A 13,610-nucleotide genomic window follows, 5' to 3' on the forward strand; every position below is an offset into this window, starting at 1 on the left:
TTAGTATACTGTTAGAGAGGTTATTGCAGTGTATGACAGTGATTTCAACTCTTAGCTAACTGAAGCAAATTAATGTGTTCAATATACATGTAATCTCAGACTATTCTTCCTTAGGCTGTAATAAACTAATCATTGGCTAAATACAATTTCCAGAATAAAGCTTCCCCCCACCACCCCCCCAAAAAATAAAAAATAAAAAAGCAAGCTTAGGTATGTATTTAGATTGAGATAGTCTGATAAATATTTTAAACTTTTAAGACCTATTTCAGAGCAAGTCTAAGGAAAGAGTCCTTTTCTCAGTTTCAAACAAAATTCCTGGTTAATATCACTGTTGAAAAGAGTCCAGGAAGGCATAGAACAAAAGTCCACACATACACACAAGGAAAAAAATAAAAATAAAAAAAGATCTTATATGGCTTGGTCTTAGTTTAAATTTGTTTCTTTTTTCTCTTAAATATATTCCCTCTGCAAGAAGAATCTGTTTCAAAACAGGAGAGGGATGCCTGTAGTACTCTTCAAATGTACTAACCTACAAAGCAACCAAAACTGACTCTTTTGTCTACACAAACTGTTTCTTGCAGCAAGATTCCTCTCATCCARACTTGGCCTTCTAGAGGTCACATATCTGATCTCTGCTAGTTATTTAGCAATTAAGTTTTTGTAAAAATATTTAAATTGCAGCAAGTCCAGAATTCCCCTGAAGTATCTTCTGAGAGATACAGGAACAGAATCACTTTTCCTATTTAAAAAACTCTTAGCATCATATATACAAATATTACATTTCTACAGCATTCCAGAAAGGTATTTGCTTATGTGCATTCCTCACCTCCAGGCTTAGAAATCCTCCATCGTGAGTCGAAGTGACCTGAGGAGAAGTCTCAAACCATTCACATGACTTTCCCAGCAGGTTTCTTAATGTCTTGACTGATGATACAGTCAATGCACCAGAGCAGCGAGCCAGGATCACAGAATTTTCTGCCCACCAGTTTACATCTATCAATGGGTAATAGGATTCTTTATCTAAAAAACAAAACCAGCAAAAAACACTATTTACTACTATTTGGAAAAAGATTTTACAGTAAACTGATTTACTTCTGCAAAACCATGACAAAACTTCAGATATTTGATAAAGATCTGTTTCAATACTTTCCAGGCCAGCCTTGAGCAGATCTCCTCAGCAAAGGACACATTACTGATGTAAATCAGAAGAGGGTGCACTGCTTTTGAGGACAAGTGACAATTACAGACAAGGCTCCTGAAAGAGCCTACAAGAAGAGGTTGTTAAGAAAATTAAAGCACCCCCTAAAAAAACAATAAAATAATCACGACAATTGAAGATGGGAACTGTATCGTTTCTAAGATTATTTTGATTATGTTGACTGGATATTGTGGCAAAATGTTTGCCACAAAAGAAATTCACTGCACCTGTTCAATACACTTATTTTGTGTATTGAACACCCACTTCTGCTGAAAACCACCTTTCCCCAAACAGCACTGGGAAACAGACTGGTTTATCACTTTTCTGCCACTTCAGTGGTTAGTCAGCAGGACACCCATGAAGGTCAGATATGCTAACCCAAAGACAGAATCAAGAAAAATAGTACAAAGAAACAGAGATCTTTTAATAATATAGGCACATACAAGCACTAGGAAACGGATCATGGAATAGTTATTGATCTCTGCACACTTGAAAGAGATGTGCAGTAACAAGATGATAAATGGTTGTACACAACAGCCTAAATTTTCAGAGCAGAGTAGAAAGCTTGACAAGGCAAATAGGGGTGGAGGGAACAAAGCCCTTTTGTTTCAGAATTTGTAAGTAATCTCTTTAAATTATGTTAACTTTCAAGATTTATTAGACATTCATGGACAGAAAGGATAAATTTAAGTTTAGGTTTAAGACTGAATTCCAAAAATGTTATCTGTTACATTACAATGTAATTGCTTCCGATACAAGATGAGATTCTTGCTGAATGTTCAGCATACTATGGAGTCACAATTTCATGATTAATAATAAATGAATGAAATCCTGTATTAGCTGAAATATCCCTCTATTTATGGTTATGGTTTCAGAAGTATTCCTAAGAGAGGATCTTAAACATCCTGTATTCCGACACACGTTTAGCTATGTCATGCTACAAATTCAAACCATACATACAATTTCAGCAACTGTCCTAATTAAGATTTAGGTAGCCATTTCAGATCTTTGGGTATTTGTGTAAGTACTTTTAACTACACAGTGTTTTAAAATAATGATCCAGCTGTATCACATACCTTTTATTTTCTTTCTTTTCTCAACAGAGAGCCCCCAGTCTGGGTTGATCTCATCATAACCTGGCTAAAATAAATAAATAAATAAAATAATTCAATAAATTTGATACATTTTTTCCATTGCTGACCCACTACTTTTTCAGAGAGAATACTCCCACATAAATTCAAGTCCTTCCTGAACATAAAATATACACCTGCTGTAGTGAAATTGTACTTTTCCCTGAACAGCTACATTAAAAAAAGTGGGAGAGGGGGCAGGGAAGGGGCAAAACAGACTACTGGTTTCCTAAAATACAACATCAGAAGTCACAAATATCATAAGACCTGGTCTAGTCAGCATTAAACAGTAATCATACCATAAATATTTCTGAAATATAGAATATCCAGCATTCAGAAGGCTGTCAGGTGTTATTTTTTCACATTTCTATGTAGGCCTTTAAGCATGCAAAAGAAGAATCTCCAATATAGTCCTCCTGGTTATTCTGTGTAATGCTTCTATGCACTAGTTGAATACTGGGTTGTATTACACTTTAGTTATTATCATAATTATACAGCCCCTTTCAATTCTAGTGCAGCAAGAAAACCAGCACTACTTAACAATCTCTGCATCTATCACTTCCTCTCCTTTGGGCACTGGAACAAATCTTCTTTTTTCTTGGACAGACATATGTAGATGTACTGTAGAATACTGACACTTTACTGTGCACTGTAACATTTAGAACTAATTAAAAGTTGCTGCTTTTTTTTTTTTTTTTTTTTTAGTGCTTGGTAACATTAGAATACATGGGCACTACACAAATACAAATGACATTGATCCTGTCCATAACTAAACTGCAATGCAATGGAAGTACAGGCAGATTATACAGCTCAGACAAGTGAAGCAGCCTGGGTCATGCAAAAGGTGGTTTTCAGGCTTTATTTTTTAGTAGAGAGTGACCTACTAATTAAAAGCAAACATGAGGCCACTTGAAGTTTAACAAATATGTTTGTATGAAAATTAGGCAGAAATCATACACATTACTAGAATATCTGTTATATTTGGACATCAGTTTTACAGACAAAATCATTCTGGAAACAGTCGAGTACTGCAATACGCCCTTACGTCACCTTCTCTAGATGATAAATAAAATGCTGAAAAAAGGTTCAGAATGCATATTCATTATCTTTAAAAAAAAAAAAAAAAAAAACAATTCACTGTAAACATCCTTCAGAGAGATCTGTATTCTTATGAAAGTCTTAAAGGTGGAGCAGGTGAGGGGAGTATTATACATCACTTTTGCCAACATTTTTGTGTGTGTGTGCATGTTTGTTTGGTTGGTTGTGGTTTTTTTGGAAATACTTTCTTATACAAACTTGGACTCACATTTCACAGTCAATATGACCTAACCAGCTCTGACTGCTTAACTGTAAGAACCAAGACCTAAGTCAAAATTGTATTTCCTCATCAGAAATCTTGCTATTACACTTAGATCAAGAAAATAACAGCACACCAATGTGCTTCAGGATGGTAATATGCCATATCTTTATAGATTTTTATTGACTTAAACCAATAGTCAAAAATTGCAGAAAAACAGGCCAAATAAGCTTTCTTGAAAGAGTTCTTTTAACTTCATTGTTGTCATAATGTCCAAATGAAGACATCTGCCTTCATCTCATTCTTTTCCTCACTATAAAAATCTGTGTCTATATATAATTTCAATAAATGTTTTGTTGTGGACCTTATAGTACTTATTGTGCAACGCATGGACTACAAAGAAATTCAACATACTGTGGGAAAAGCTAGTTGCATTTCATATAAATGCATAACATGAAGCACGTAAGACATTCTACAATAAATGGAGAAAATATTTTTATATTGGAATTCCCAAAGGAATCAATACATTGTGCAAAGATATACCATGCAAAAGGAAACCACTGAGGACCACCAGAAACTGCAACTATTTCACACTAACACACAAATTTATTAATCAGCATGTGCACCAAAATCAAGTGTTTACTACTAAGCAGCAAAAGTTTCATTCTACACTATTTTTTTAATCAGAAATATGTATGTACACATAAGAAACATTTAGGTACAATATCCAAGATAAATTTTGTGTTGAAAATATTGAAGGTAATTTATCTTTATCTATGTCTAGTGACCATACATCCTCTTTGACTGGCTAGCCTGTTTGGGTTTGACATCACAGTTCATGCCTTGTAATTTTAGAACACAATACACATTACCTGGATAAGTGAAAAGCTTTTCTGTATTTATTATTCAGTAATTAATGGGCGTCAAATTCAGACAAATATCTGAAATATCTGAAATATCTTCATCAAATAAAAGTGTTATCTTTATTCAGAGTGCATTATTTAGGCCTTTAATTAGAATTTCCTTTGAAAAACTAATTGCCCAGTGGTTCAGTTTACTCCAAATATGCAAAAACCTGGAGTGTCTGGACAATTCCTAACTTAAGTTCCCTGACTTAGTTTTGCAAATAACTCCTGTAGAAAGTATGTGACCTACTGACATCAATCTGATCAACAAACAATTTTGGAGTATTATCCTGCAGCAGAGAAGGAATGTTTTGCAGTAGGAAAAGATTAACACATTAAACTTGAAGCAGAATTTGATTTCAACCATTCAAACCAAGTTAAACATGTTGGCATCCACTTATATTTTAAACTAGCACTTCAACCTACCTGTACCAGTGTTATTCACTTTTCATCAGAATGCCCCATTAAAAATAATGAAAAAGAACCACTTGTGTTAGAATTCCTTTTTCAAGTTTGAGGCATATAATTAAAAGATAGAAAGAATATTGCAAAAGTAAACACAGGTCTCTTGAAAAGTAAGTAGTTGACTGGAAAGATGGAGAATGTAGCTAAAACACAGCTATCTGAGCTTCTCTCACTTCCTAGGAAAACCAAACTCCAAAGGATTAAAACATATACTGCAAAGATCAAAATATCTGCTTCCCTCTTACCTGGTCAATCTGGTCCCATTCTCCTTGTTGCCTTAGAGATGGAATAGACCAGACTGTCAGTTTTCCCGAGAAATGAATAGCTGCCAGAAGAGCTCCATCAGGAGAAAGATTCATCTTAAAAACTCCATCCTGCCAAGCGTTATGTCAGCAAAGGAAGAAAGAAAAAAGTTCACACACACACACACACACACACACACAAAAAGTTCACATTGTTTTTACTCTTCCATGCCCCAACTGACATTTTTTACTGCAACTTCTAGCATGTATTTTTTTAAACTTTATAGCATATTAAATTTTCAAAATGAAGACTGTACAAACAAATGTTTTTCCTAAAATAGAAAAAACAATCTGAAAGTACTCTACCTTAATACCAGCAAAACTTTAAGAATGCTAATTTCTGTATCATGTTAGCATACAACAAACTAAACTTGAAAGTATGGCAGTCCAAGGAGTATGCTGCTCCCATGCCCACCCAAGGAGGACAGCTATCCACATCACAGCATAGAACACTGCTCTTCTTCCCTGGAAACACACTTTTGGATGCGCATTATTACAATTCAAACAGAGAAAAGGATACATAGATGAAGAATTCTTGTGAGCAGCACATTATGCATTAGAGGACACTGAATTTAAGAATCTCTTTGGTAACAGAATAGACTAAGCAGCAATGCAGCAAATATCAGATTAAGGCCACATAGAAGAAATAGTTCAACAACAATAAGTAAGCTTTAATCAAAGCCCTGCATTGCTTCTCCTGGATCAATTCTTCCTTCAACTCTGGATATCTTAGAGGCAAAAATATACTTTCTTCCCCCTCTCAAACACGGGATTCCATGAACTCAAACACAATTACAATTGTGTGTGTGCATGTGTTTGTGTATACATATAAAAAAAATAAAAGTTTCCATGAGATAAGACTCACTAAATATATACTCAAATTTTAAAGCCAAAGCTAGTGCCACTAGCAAAGCATAACAGTTTCTGAACACACAGAAGTTGTATAAGAATCTAAATCCTATTTTCAGAAAGATCTTCAGGTTCTCAAGGAGTCTAATTTTCACTGAAATGCAGTACAATGTAGATTACCAAAATAAAATCAATATTAAGTGGAGGAGAGTCTAAAACCCCATTTTATTAGTACAGTTCCCTTTCAAAAGTTTCTAGACAAAGATTCATTCTACAGTAACATTAGACACAAAATTTAGGATTCAAAAGTTTCCAAGTCTTCAACTAATCAATTTTTAAGCCAGTCCTTCCCCTCTTGGGAAATACTTCAGCATAACTAAACTACAGAAAAGTTACTCCATAACCACAAAAAAGAACTCCATATGATAGTAAATTTTAATACAGCTTATAGAGCTTGTAACCAGCAAATATCCATTGAAGATGACAACATTCTCTTTGTTTTGTTTTTTTTAAATTATTTAAGTTGCTTTAAGTTATACCTATACTATAGAAACAATGATGATCAAGTAATCTGCTCACTGTTCTCATGCAGCAGTGGTTTGCAACTGAGAGCACTGCTTAAATCCAAGTTGAAAATGTGGGGTTTTTTGTTAAATCAAAAGGGAAAGAAATGTAAATAAGAATTTTAAAACAAGTTATGTAATTTACTAATGTAAATAATTCTTTATGTTCTCCGAATATGTTCTCAGGCACCTAGAGTACACTATTACATTCTTCAATTTGCATTGTTTGCCAAGGAACGGTGCATGGCTACTAATTGCAATTCTCTTTACAAGTCAAGTTGCATGTGCACAGGACTAAGAAAAGAGTTTTAAAGTCTTAGAAATGTATACCTAAATTATATATCCCATTCAGATAAGCCACCAATGGTATACATCACAGATCATAACAAGGGTTAAGCATTAACTCAGCAGTCAGTAACAAGTCCCACTGCTATTAAATTTGCATATTTGGTGGCCACTAACACATTCAAATTCACATCCCAAGCATTGTTATCTATAGAAATTAAACAGTCCTTTGGCAAAATAGGCAATGCTGCCTTGGTAAACAGCTTGTTACCTTAGAGGAACCGCAGAACAAGATATTGAAAGCCCCAGTAGGTTGGCACTTCCCATTTTAAAACTGTCATTTAAATTAGTAAGACTAAGAATCAAATCCCAAGTACAGCTGCTTCTAATAAAAAAAGTCCTCTAGTGGCTAAGCCAGTCATACCATCAATACTATTGTCAGTTTCTCACAAAGAATATAAAATATTCCTTACATATTTAAATCTCTGAAATGGGATTAGGACGTTCAAGGATGAATAACAGTTTTTTCTTTTCTTTGTAAATTTAGTGCAAGCGTAGTGAAGTTGAAGTTTAGTAGAGTCATATCGAGACTAACCTTCCACTAAGAAATTTGCTTCAGCTTTCTCTCTTCTGTATTTTCAATGAAAGAAAGAAAATATCCCCCTATTCCACCCTTGAGAGAGATTCAGAAAGACTTCTTTTCCCCTTCCAATCAAGCATCCAATTTCTTCTGCTAACCAGTCACCTAAACACCCCAAGAATCTACTAAGGTCATTTCCAAAATCTATATAATCTCAAAACTTCAAAAGGTTGGACACCGCTAGTAGACAGGGGATAAGAGAAGAAGATGAAGGTACTGTCTGGCTAGATCTAAGGCATACAGAAGGAAGCCAAGAGTACTCTAGGCAAAGCATCAGAGATATAGAGAATGCCTCCTGTCAGTACCTCAATGTATAGAGATTTAACACTCACTTACAGGAGAAGAGAATATAAAGACATACATGCCAAGGGTTCATTAAAAACAAGTTGTTTCTGATCAGCAGTTTTATTAGTTCCAGATGCACCCTGGTAGTAGAAGCTTGACTCAAATACTTGGAGCTATTCAGGAAAATTTTTCCACTGTACCTCATAACAGACTGTACAAATTAGAAATCTCTGTTTTCCCTACTTGAGTGACAGATGATGAATTTAAAACCACTCATTTTTATTCCCCCAAAATATGAAAACATCTGGCTATGTGGAGAGCTGTTTTGGGGGCTTTTTTGTATGCTTTCTGGTGGAGGTGGGGGACTACAGAGGGTTGGGTTTGGGGAGCTTTTACCCCCCAAGTGATAACTTTGGGTATAAACTTGAGAAACACTGTCATAATTGAACATGTGATCTTTTGGAACACATGAAATACCTAACAGGCTATGGTTATTACCAATTTATTAACTCAGCAGTAGATGGCTTTTTACAGCTACCTTTTTGAATAACAATTCACATTTAAGATTGAATTCTACATCCGTAGACCTGTTCCTGTCAGTATGTTCACACCAACATTCCTAAGAGCTTCAGCAGATAGACTAATTGGATTTAGAAATAAATAAATAAAACTAAAGTCACTATAAAGAAGACTCTAACAACAAAAAAAGACACATAAACGGCAAGCTATCTCATTTAAAGCTAAAGAAAGCCTATTATTTTATAAACTTTATAGAAGTACTAATTCTTAAGATGCATAAATTAACTCCTTTCAAATCAGACTCTCAGGAAGACATTAATGGACAATTATGTTACTGAGGACATTTCTGAGGATGACCTAGACCTTATTACCTGTTCTGTTCCCTGCCTGCTGTAAAATTTTAAATTCATAATCCTTAATAATCCTTTTCTCTGTACCTGTAAGAACAGAAAAATATCATACAATGAAAGACAATCTTATACATTGATTTATGCACCAAAAACTAAGACAAATCCAAAGCATTAAACAACTGAGAAATAATATACTGCATTGCAGGATTCTTTATAATAGGCAACTTGACAGAATTTTAAAGTAATACAAGGGAAGTAGTAAGAGGCATCAGCTTGTTTACATTTTCCCATTTTGATGAGTAGTTATTGTTCCACAGAAAAGCACTACACATTTGCAATAAAATGAACACCTCACTTTTATACTTGGTGATATCTATGTGATAGTAAATACTGGAATTTGTTACAATATACTGTAAACCGATTTCAGTATAGCCACATGGTAGCTGTTACCAAATCAAACATTTATTTCCACTAGAAGCTGAATAAGCCAAGAGTCAAACTTAAAAGGCAACACATTTGAAATAAATATTTCAGTTTATGCAGGAATAAAAAGACAAAACTAACTAGACTTTCTCCAGCAAACTCAGGTGACACATATCCCAGTTCACAACTGAGGAGTTTGTGTATTTCTGCACTACAAACTTTTTTTCTTTTGAAAATCCACAAACGACAAATCAAGAACTTAAAAGTTCAAATCACTATAGAAAAAGTAAAAATGAACAGATACTAAGGGAGAATAGATACCTTATTAGAAGTTCACATCATAACTTAAAAAATTTGAAAAGAATTTAATGCAGTGTTTTGCAAAGAGATCCATGCTGTTTCCAATTAGATAATTCTGACAGTGACAATATTCATCCAACAAAATGAGGACATATACTTACTGTTCTAATGTCATCTTCATAACTAGTGACCAGTTTATAATGGGGAGAACCTGACAAAACTCTCCAAGCAGATAACCCACAACCAGTTGCTTTAGATACTCCATCTTCATCTGTTTCACAGCCTCCTACAAGCAAAAGTCTGCAAGACAAACAAAAGGCAGATTGTTTCATATACTACAAGACAACAGATGCTTTTTTTTTTCTTAAATCAGAGCTATAGCAGCTTTGTTTTAACTGACCAAAAAGTTCAAGTATTTTAAGACACCCAACAGCCCCAATAAGCTTTGAACTTCGCTGTGTTCATTCACAGTCAAAAGACGTAAGTGTTGATCAAGTAATATTTGTGGCATTTATCTCCATCAGTTCTCATCTCTGACTTTCCAAATAAGGCACAGTTCCCAATGATTCCCAACATTAAAACAAGATAGGGTTACAWATTTGAGATTCTCCCCCACCCTCAAAGAATGATGACAAATCATTTAAGCTTATGAAGAGCTTTGGCCATTCTGTTAAAGCATTAGGATTTTATTCATTGGCAACTGAACACAAAGTCTAAAAAACAAAAACAACAACAACAACAACAAACACAGTAAAATAAACTATTTCTCTATTATAAAAAAGAGTCAAACAGGTAAAGACAATTTTGTTTTTTAAAGCCACACTAACATTATTGCATGCACACTCTAATTGGCAATATTTTTCATTATTCACGCTAGACAATACTCTAAAAACTCTGAGACTCAACCTTGCTAATAGTGCCAATTCCCACTGAAATGTATCAAAACATTTTTCCTTGAAATCTCCTGATACTATTAACAAGGAGTTTTATATTTAATTGATGATTATTTTGACAAAGACTTTGAGAACAGAGGCCTAAATTTGTTTGGAAGTGTCATTTAACTGAACAACCCATCAAAAAGTAAAGTCTCGGCAGAAAAGGCACAGATAGAAAGAGGCAAAAGTTCAGCCAGGAGAACACTGCTCAGTCTTCAAAGTTTGCATTACTCTTGAAATATTCTACCACCTAGTGGCTGAAGCTCATATACCTCTCATGTGTGGTTTGAGCATATTTCAAAACATACATTTCCTACAAGAGCCAAACACAGGAAAATCGATAGAATTTTTCCTTAGTGCATCTGAAGGAGAAAACCCCCTACTTATATAATGAACACTAACTTTACCACAGGAAATTATGTTGATCTGCACACTTGGTACTCTCAGAAGAATGTTCACTGTAACTTAACATTATTGTACAACAACATCTTAACCAATTTCAGCTACCCAGATAACAGAACAGTATCTGACACAGCAGTGAAGGAGCCTTCTGTACTTTTTAATGACTGACTAGTCTCCCAATCTAAATAAATCTCCTCATGCCATAACCCCCAAACAGCACTGATATTGATTTAATGGCCACATACAACATGAAATTAATATTTCTAATGGACTAAGACTAGTGCTTGCTGTGTGTTGTTGTTTGTGCTTTTTTTAAATGTGTTAACCAAAGTCCAAATATAACAGCATTTTTTTTAGTAAAACATTAAAGTCCTATGACTCTCTTTTTCCTGCAAGAAGCCAGAATTGATTAGAAGGTCTAGAAATAGTTTTGTGATAGCAGTAATTATTCAGCGCTCAGTTTAAAACACGCAAGTCTGGGGGGGACTGTTTTTTGTTATAGGTTTTGTTGTTGTTTTGTTTTTAAATAGCAGCTACTTTTTGAGGTAAACAAAAAACAAGAACTACCTCTTTATAAACACTTGGAGTGGTCCTTTGCACAGGTCTGGAAGCATATGTATTTAAGTTGCTAAAAAAAGTCCATTAACAAAGACATTCTAAACTTTTGTGGGGTTTCTTTATCTTCAAACTGGGGACTTTCCCTTTTCCCTAAAGTATCGTTACTGAAGGTATGACTGACTGAACTTTCTTATTTGCAGTTTTATTTTCTTCTTTAGCCAATCATTCTCTGGTGGAAAGGGAAGAATACAATTACCAAAGCTGCTACATAGTCTACAAGAATTAAATCTCCAAATTTTAGTTCTATTCAATCTGATATAATATTGGTAAAAGCAGACATTATAAAGCAAGCTCAGGCCTTTTAAAGAAAGGAACTAACTTAAAGATTACATGAACATAAGACTTATGATTTAAAAACATCTATTTTCAATTCTTAYAGCATCAGATCAGAACTCTGTCACTGGCTGCAGCAACCACGAGATGGTGGCGTTCAGGATCCTGCAAAGGGCGAGCAGGGCAAAAAGCAGGATCACAAGCCTGGACTTCAGGAAAGCAGATTTTGGCCTGTTCGGGGACCTACTTTAAAGAATCCCATGGGATACGGCCCTGGAAGGAAGAGGGACCTAAGAGAGCTGGCTGATATTCAAGGATCACCTCCTCCAAGCTCAAGAATGGTCCATCCTAATGAGCAGGAAATCAAGCAAAGGCAGCAGGAGGCCTGCACAGATGAACGAGTAGCTCCTGACAAAACTCAAATATAAGCAGGAAGCATACAGGAGGTAGAAGTAGGAACAGGTGACCCAGGAGGAACACAGAGACACGCTCTGAGCATGCAGGGATGGGGTTAGGAGAGCTAAAGCCCACCTTGAGCTGAAACTGGCAAGGGGACAGGAATGGCAACAAGAAAGGCTTCCAGAAGTATATATGCAGCAAGAGGAAGGCTAGGGAAAACATGGGCTCACTGCTATATGGGGCAGGGGCCCAAGTGACAAAGGACACCAAAAAGGTAGAGGTACTGAATGCTTTCCTCCTCTCAGTTTTTAATGGTGAGGGTGGCCCTCAGAAATCCCAAGCTCCTGAGACTAGAGGGGGAGACTGGAGCAATGAAGACATACATGAAGATGTTTATGGTCTGTTAAAATTTTCAGAGTTTGTTTTTTCATGGTGTAACAAGTTCTGTTTTGCTATCTCTAGATAATTCATTTTCACTATTTTCTTAAATAAAAAAAAAAAGTAGCAACAGGAGACTGTCTCCATCATAACTAATAGGAAAACGCATAATTTTGCAAAGTTCTTATATTAAAAACAGTGGGTAAAGCATACTCTTGCTGTGCTAATCATTTCTCCCTTAAGAATGTCCCATTTAACTGTAGAATAGTCATATGTAAAGCTTCTCTGACTGCGCATTCATGACATGCTTTTTTTTTTTTTCTTGCAGCGAGAAAAGAATAAACCACACAGTTAAGGAACAACCTAATTTCTATCGGACTCAGCAAAATCTACCATGAACATCTGTGGATGAAGACTCCTTCAAATTCTGATAAACATCATGAATAGCGTGTGGAAGCAAACATACTTTTTGAGTAATTAACTTCACATGCTCTTTACAGCAACAGCAGATAAAAAAAAAGCAGCCGCATAATGCACCTATAGTTTTCCAGCAGATATTTAGCAAAAGCAATTGGGTGGTGAAGATCAGCTAGTGAAGATGACTACAGTTAGCATAGCATTGTATTAGACAATTATATTACATTAGACAATCAGCGACAAAACTCCAGAGCGGATACCAAAGCAACAGGAAACTGTACTCCAGCACTGTGTGGAACACAGATGAAATTTCTGTTTAACAAGCAGTAAATAAGCGTAACAGAAGGCTCCCAAATGAACACTGCAACCCTAGTGTTAAAATACAAAAGAATTTCTAGATTATATATATTCTATTTCTGAATAACAAACACAGGGTTGCACTAAGCCTTTTATGTGAAAAATTTTACATTTTAAGTGACCCTAAATTCGCTCTATGTTATTTGAATACTTTCCAATCAACACCAATTGTCTCTCTTTCACACCGGCTGTTTGTTCTGGCCAATTGACTGCACAATTCTCAGGTAATTATTTGGACAGGGAGTCAGGGGCACTTACTGAGACGCCATTTTAAACTAAAATACCGGTAAGAGYGTTTGGTTGTACAAGCCATACTAAGC

At 35.3% G+C, this 13,610-nt stretch overlaps 1 protein-coding gene across 1 annotated transcript in view; it reads right to left on the minus strand.

Annotated features, from left to right (window-relative positions):
• NBAS (neuroblastoma amplified sequence) overlaps positions 1 to 13,610 on the minus strand; it is a gene marked incomplete at its 5' end in the record, with an annotated part of 193,399 nt that overhangs the window by 163,252 nt on the left and 16,537 nt on the right. The window contains 5 exons of the mRNA XM_026079059.1: positions 827 to 1,020; positions 2,275 to 2,338; positions 5,241 to 5,369; positions 8,810 to 8,875; positions 9,673 to 9,811. Coding sequence (XP_025934844.1) covers positions 827 to 1,020; positions 2,275 to 2,338; positions 5,241 to 5,369; positions 8,810 to 8,875; positions 9,673 to 9,811 — 592 coding nt within the window. The remainder of the gene's footprint in view (positions 1 to 826; positions 1,021 to 2,274; positions 2,339 to 5,240; positions 5,370 to 8,809; positions 8,876 to 9,672; positions 9,812 to 13,610) is intronic.

Source organism: Apteryx rowi, unplaced genomic scaffold (assembly GCF_003343035.1).
Source record: "Apteryx rowi isolate R43461 unplaced genomic scaffold, aptRow1 scaffold_114, whole genome shotgun sequence".
Taxonomy (NCBI): domain Eukaryota; kingdom Metazoa; phylum Chordata; class Aves; order Apterygiformes; family Apterygidae; genus Apteryx; species Apteryx rowi.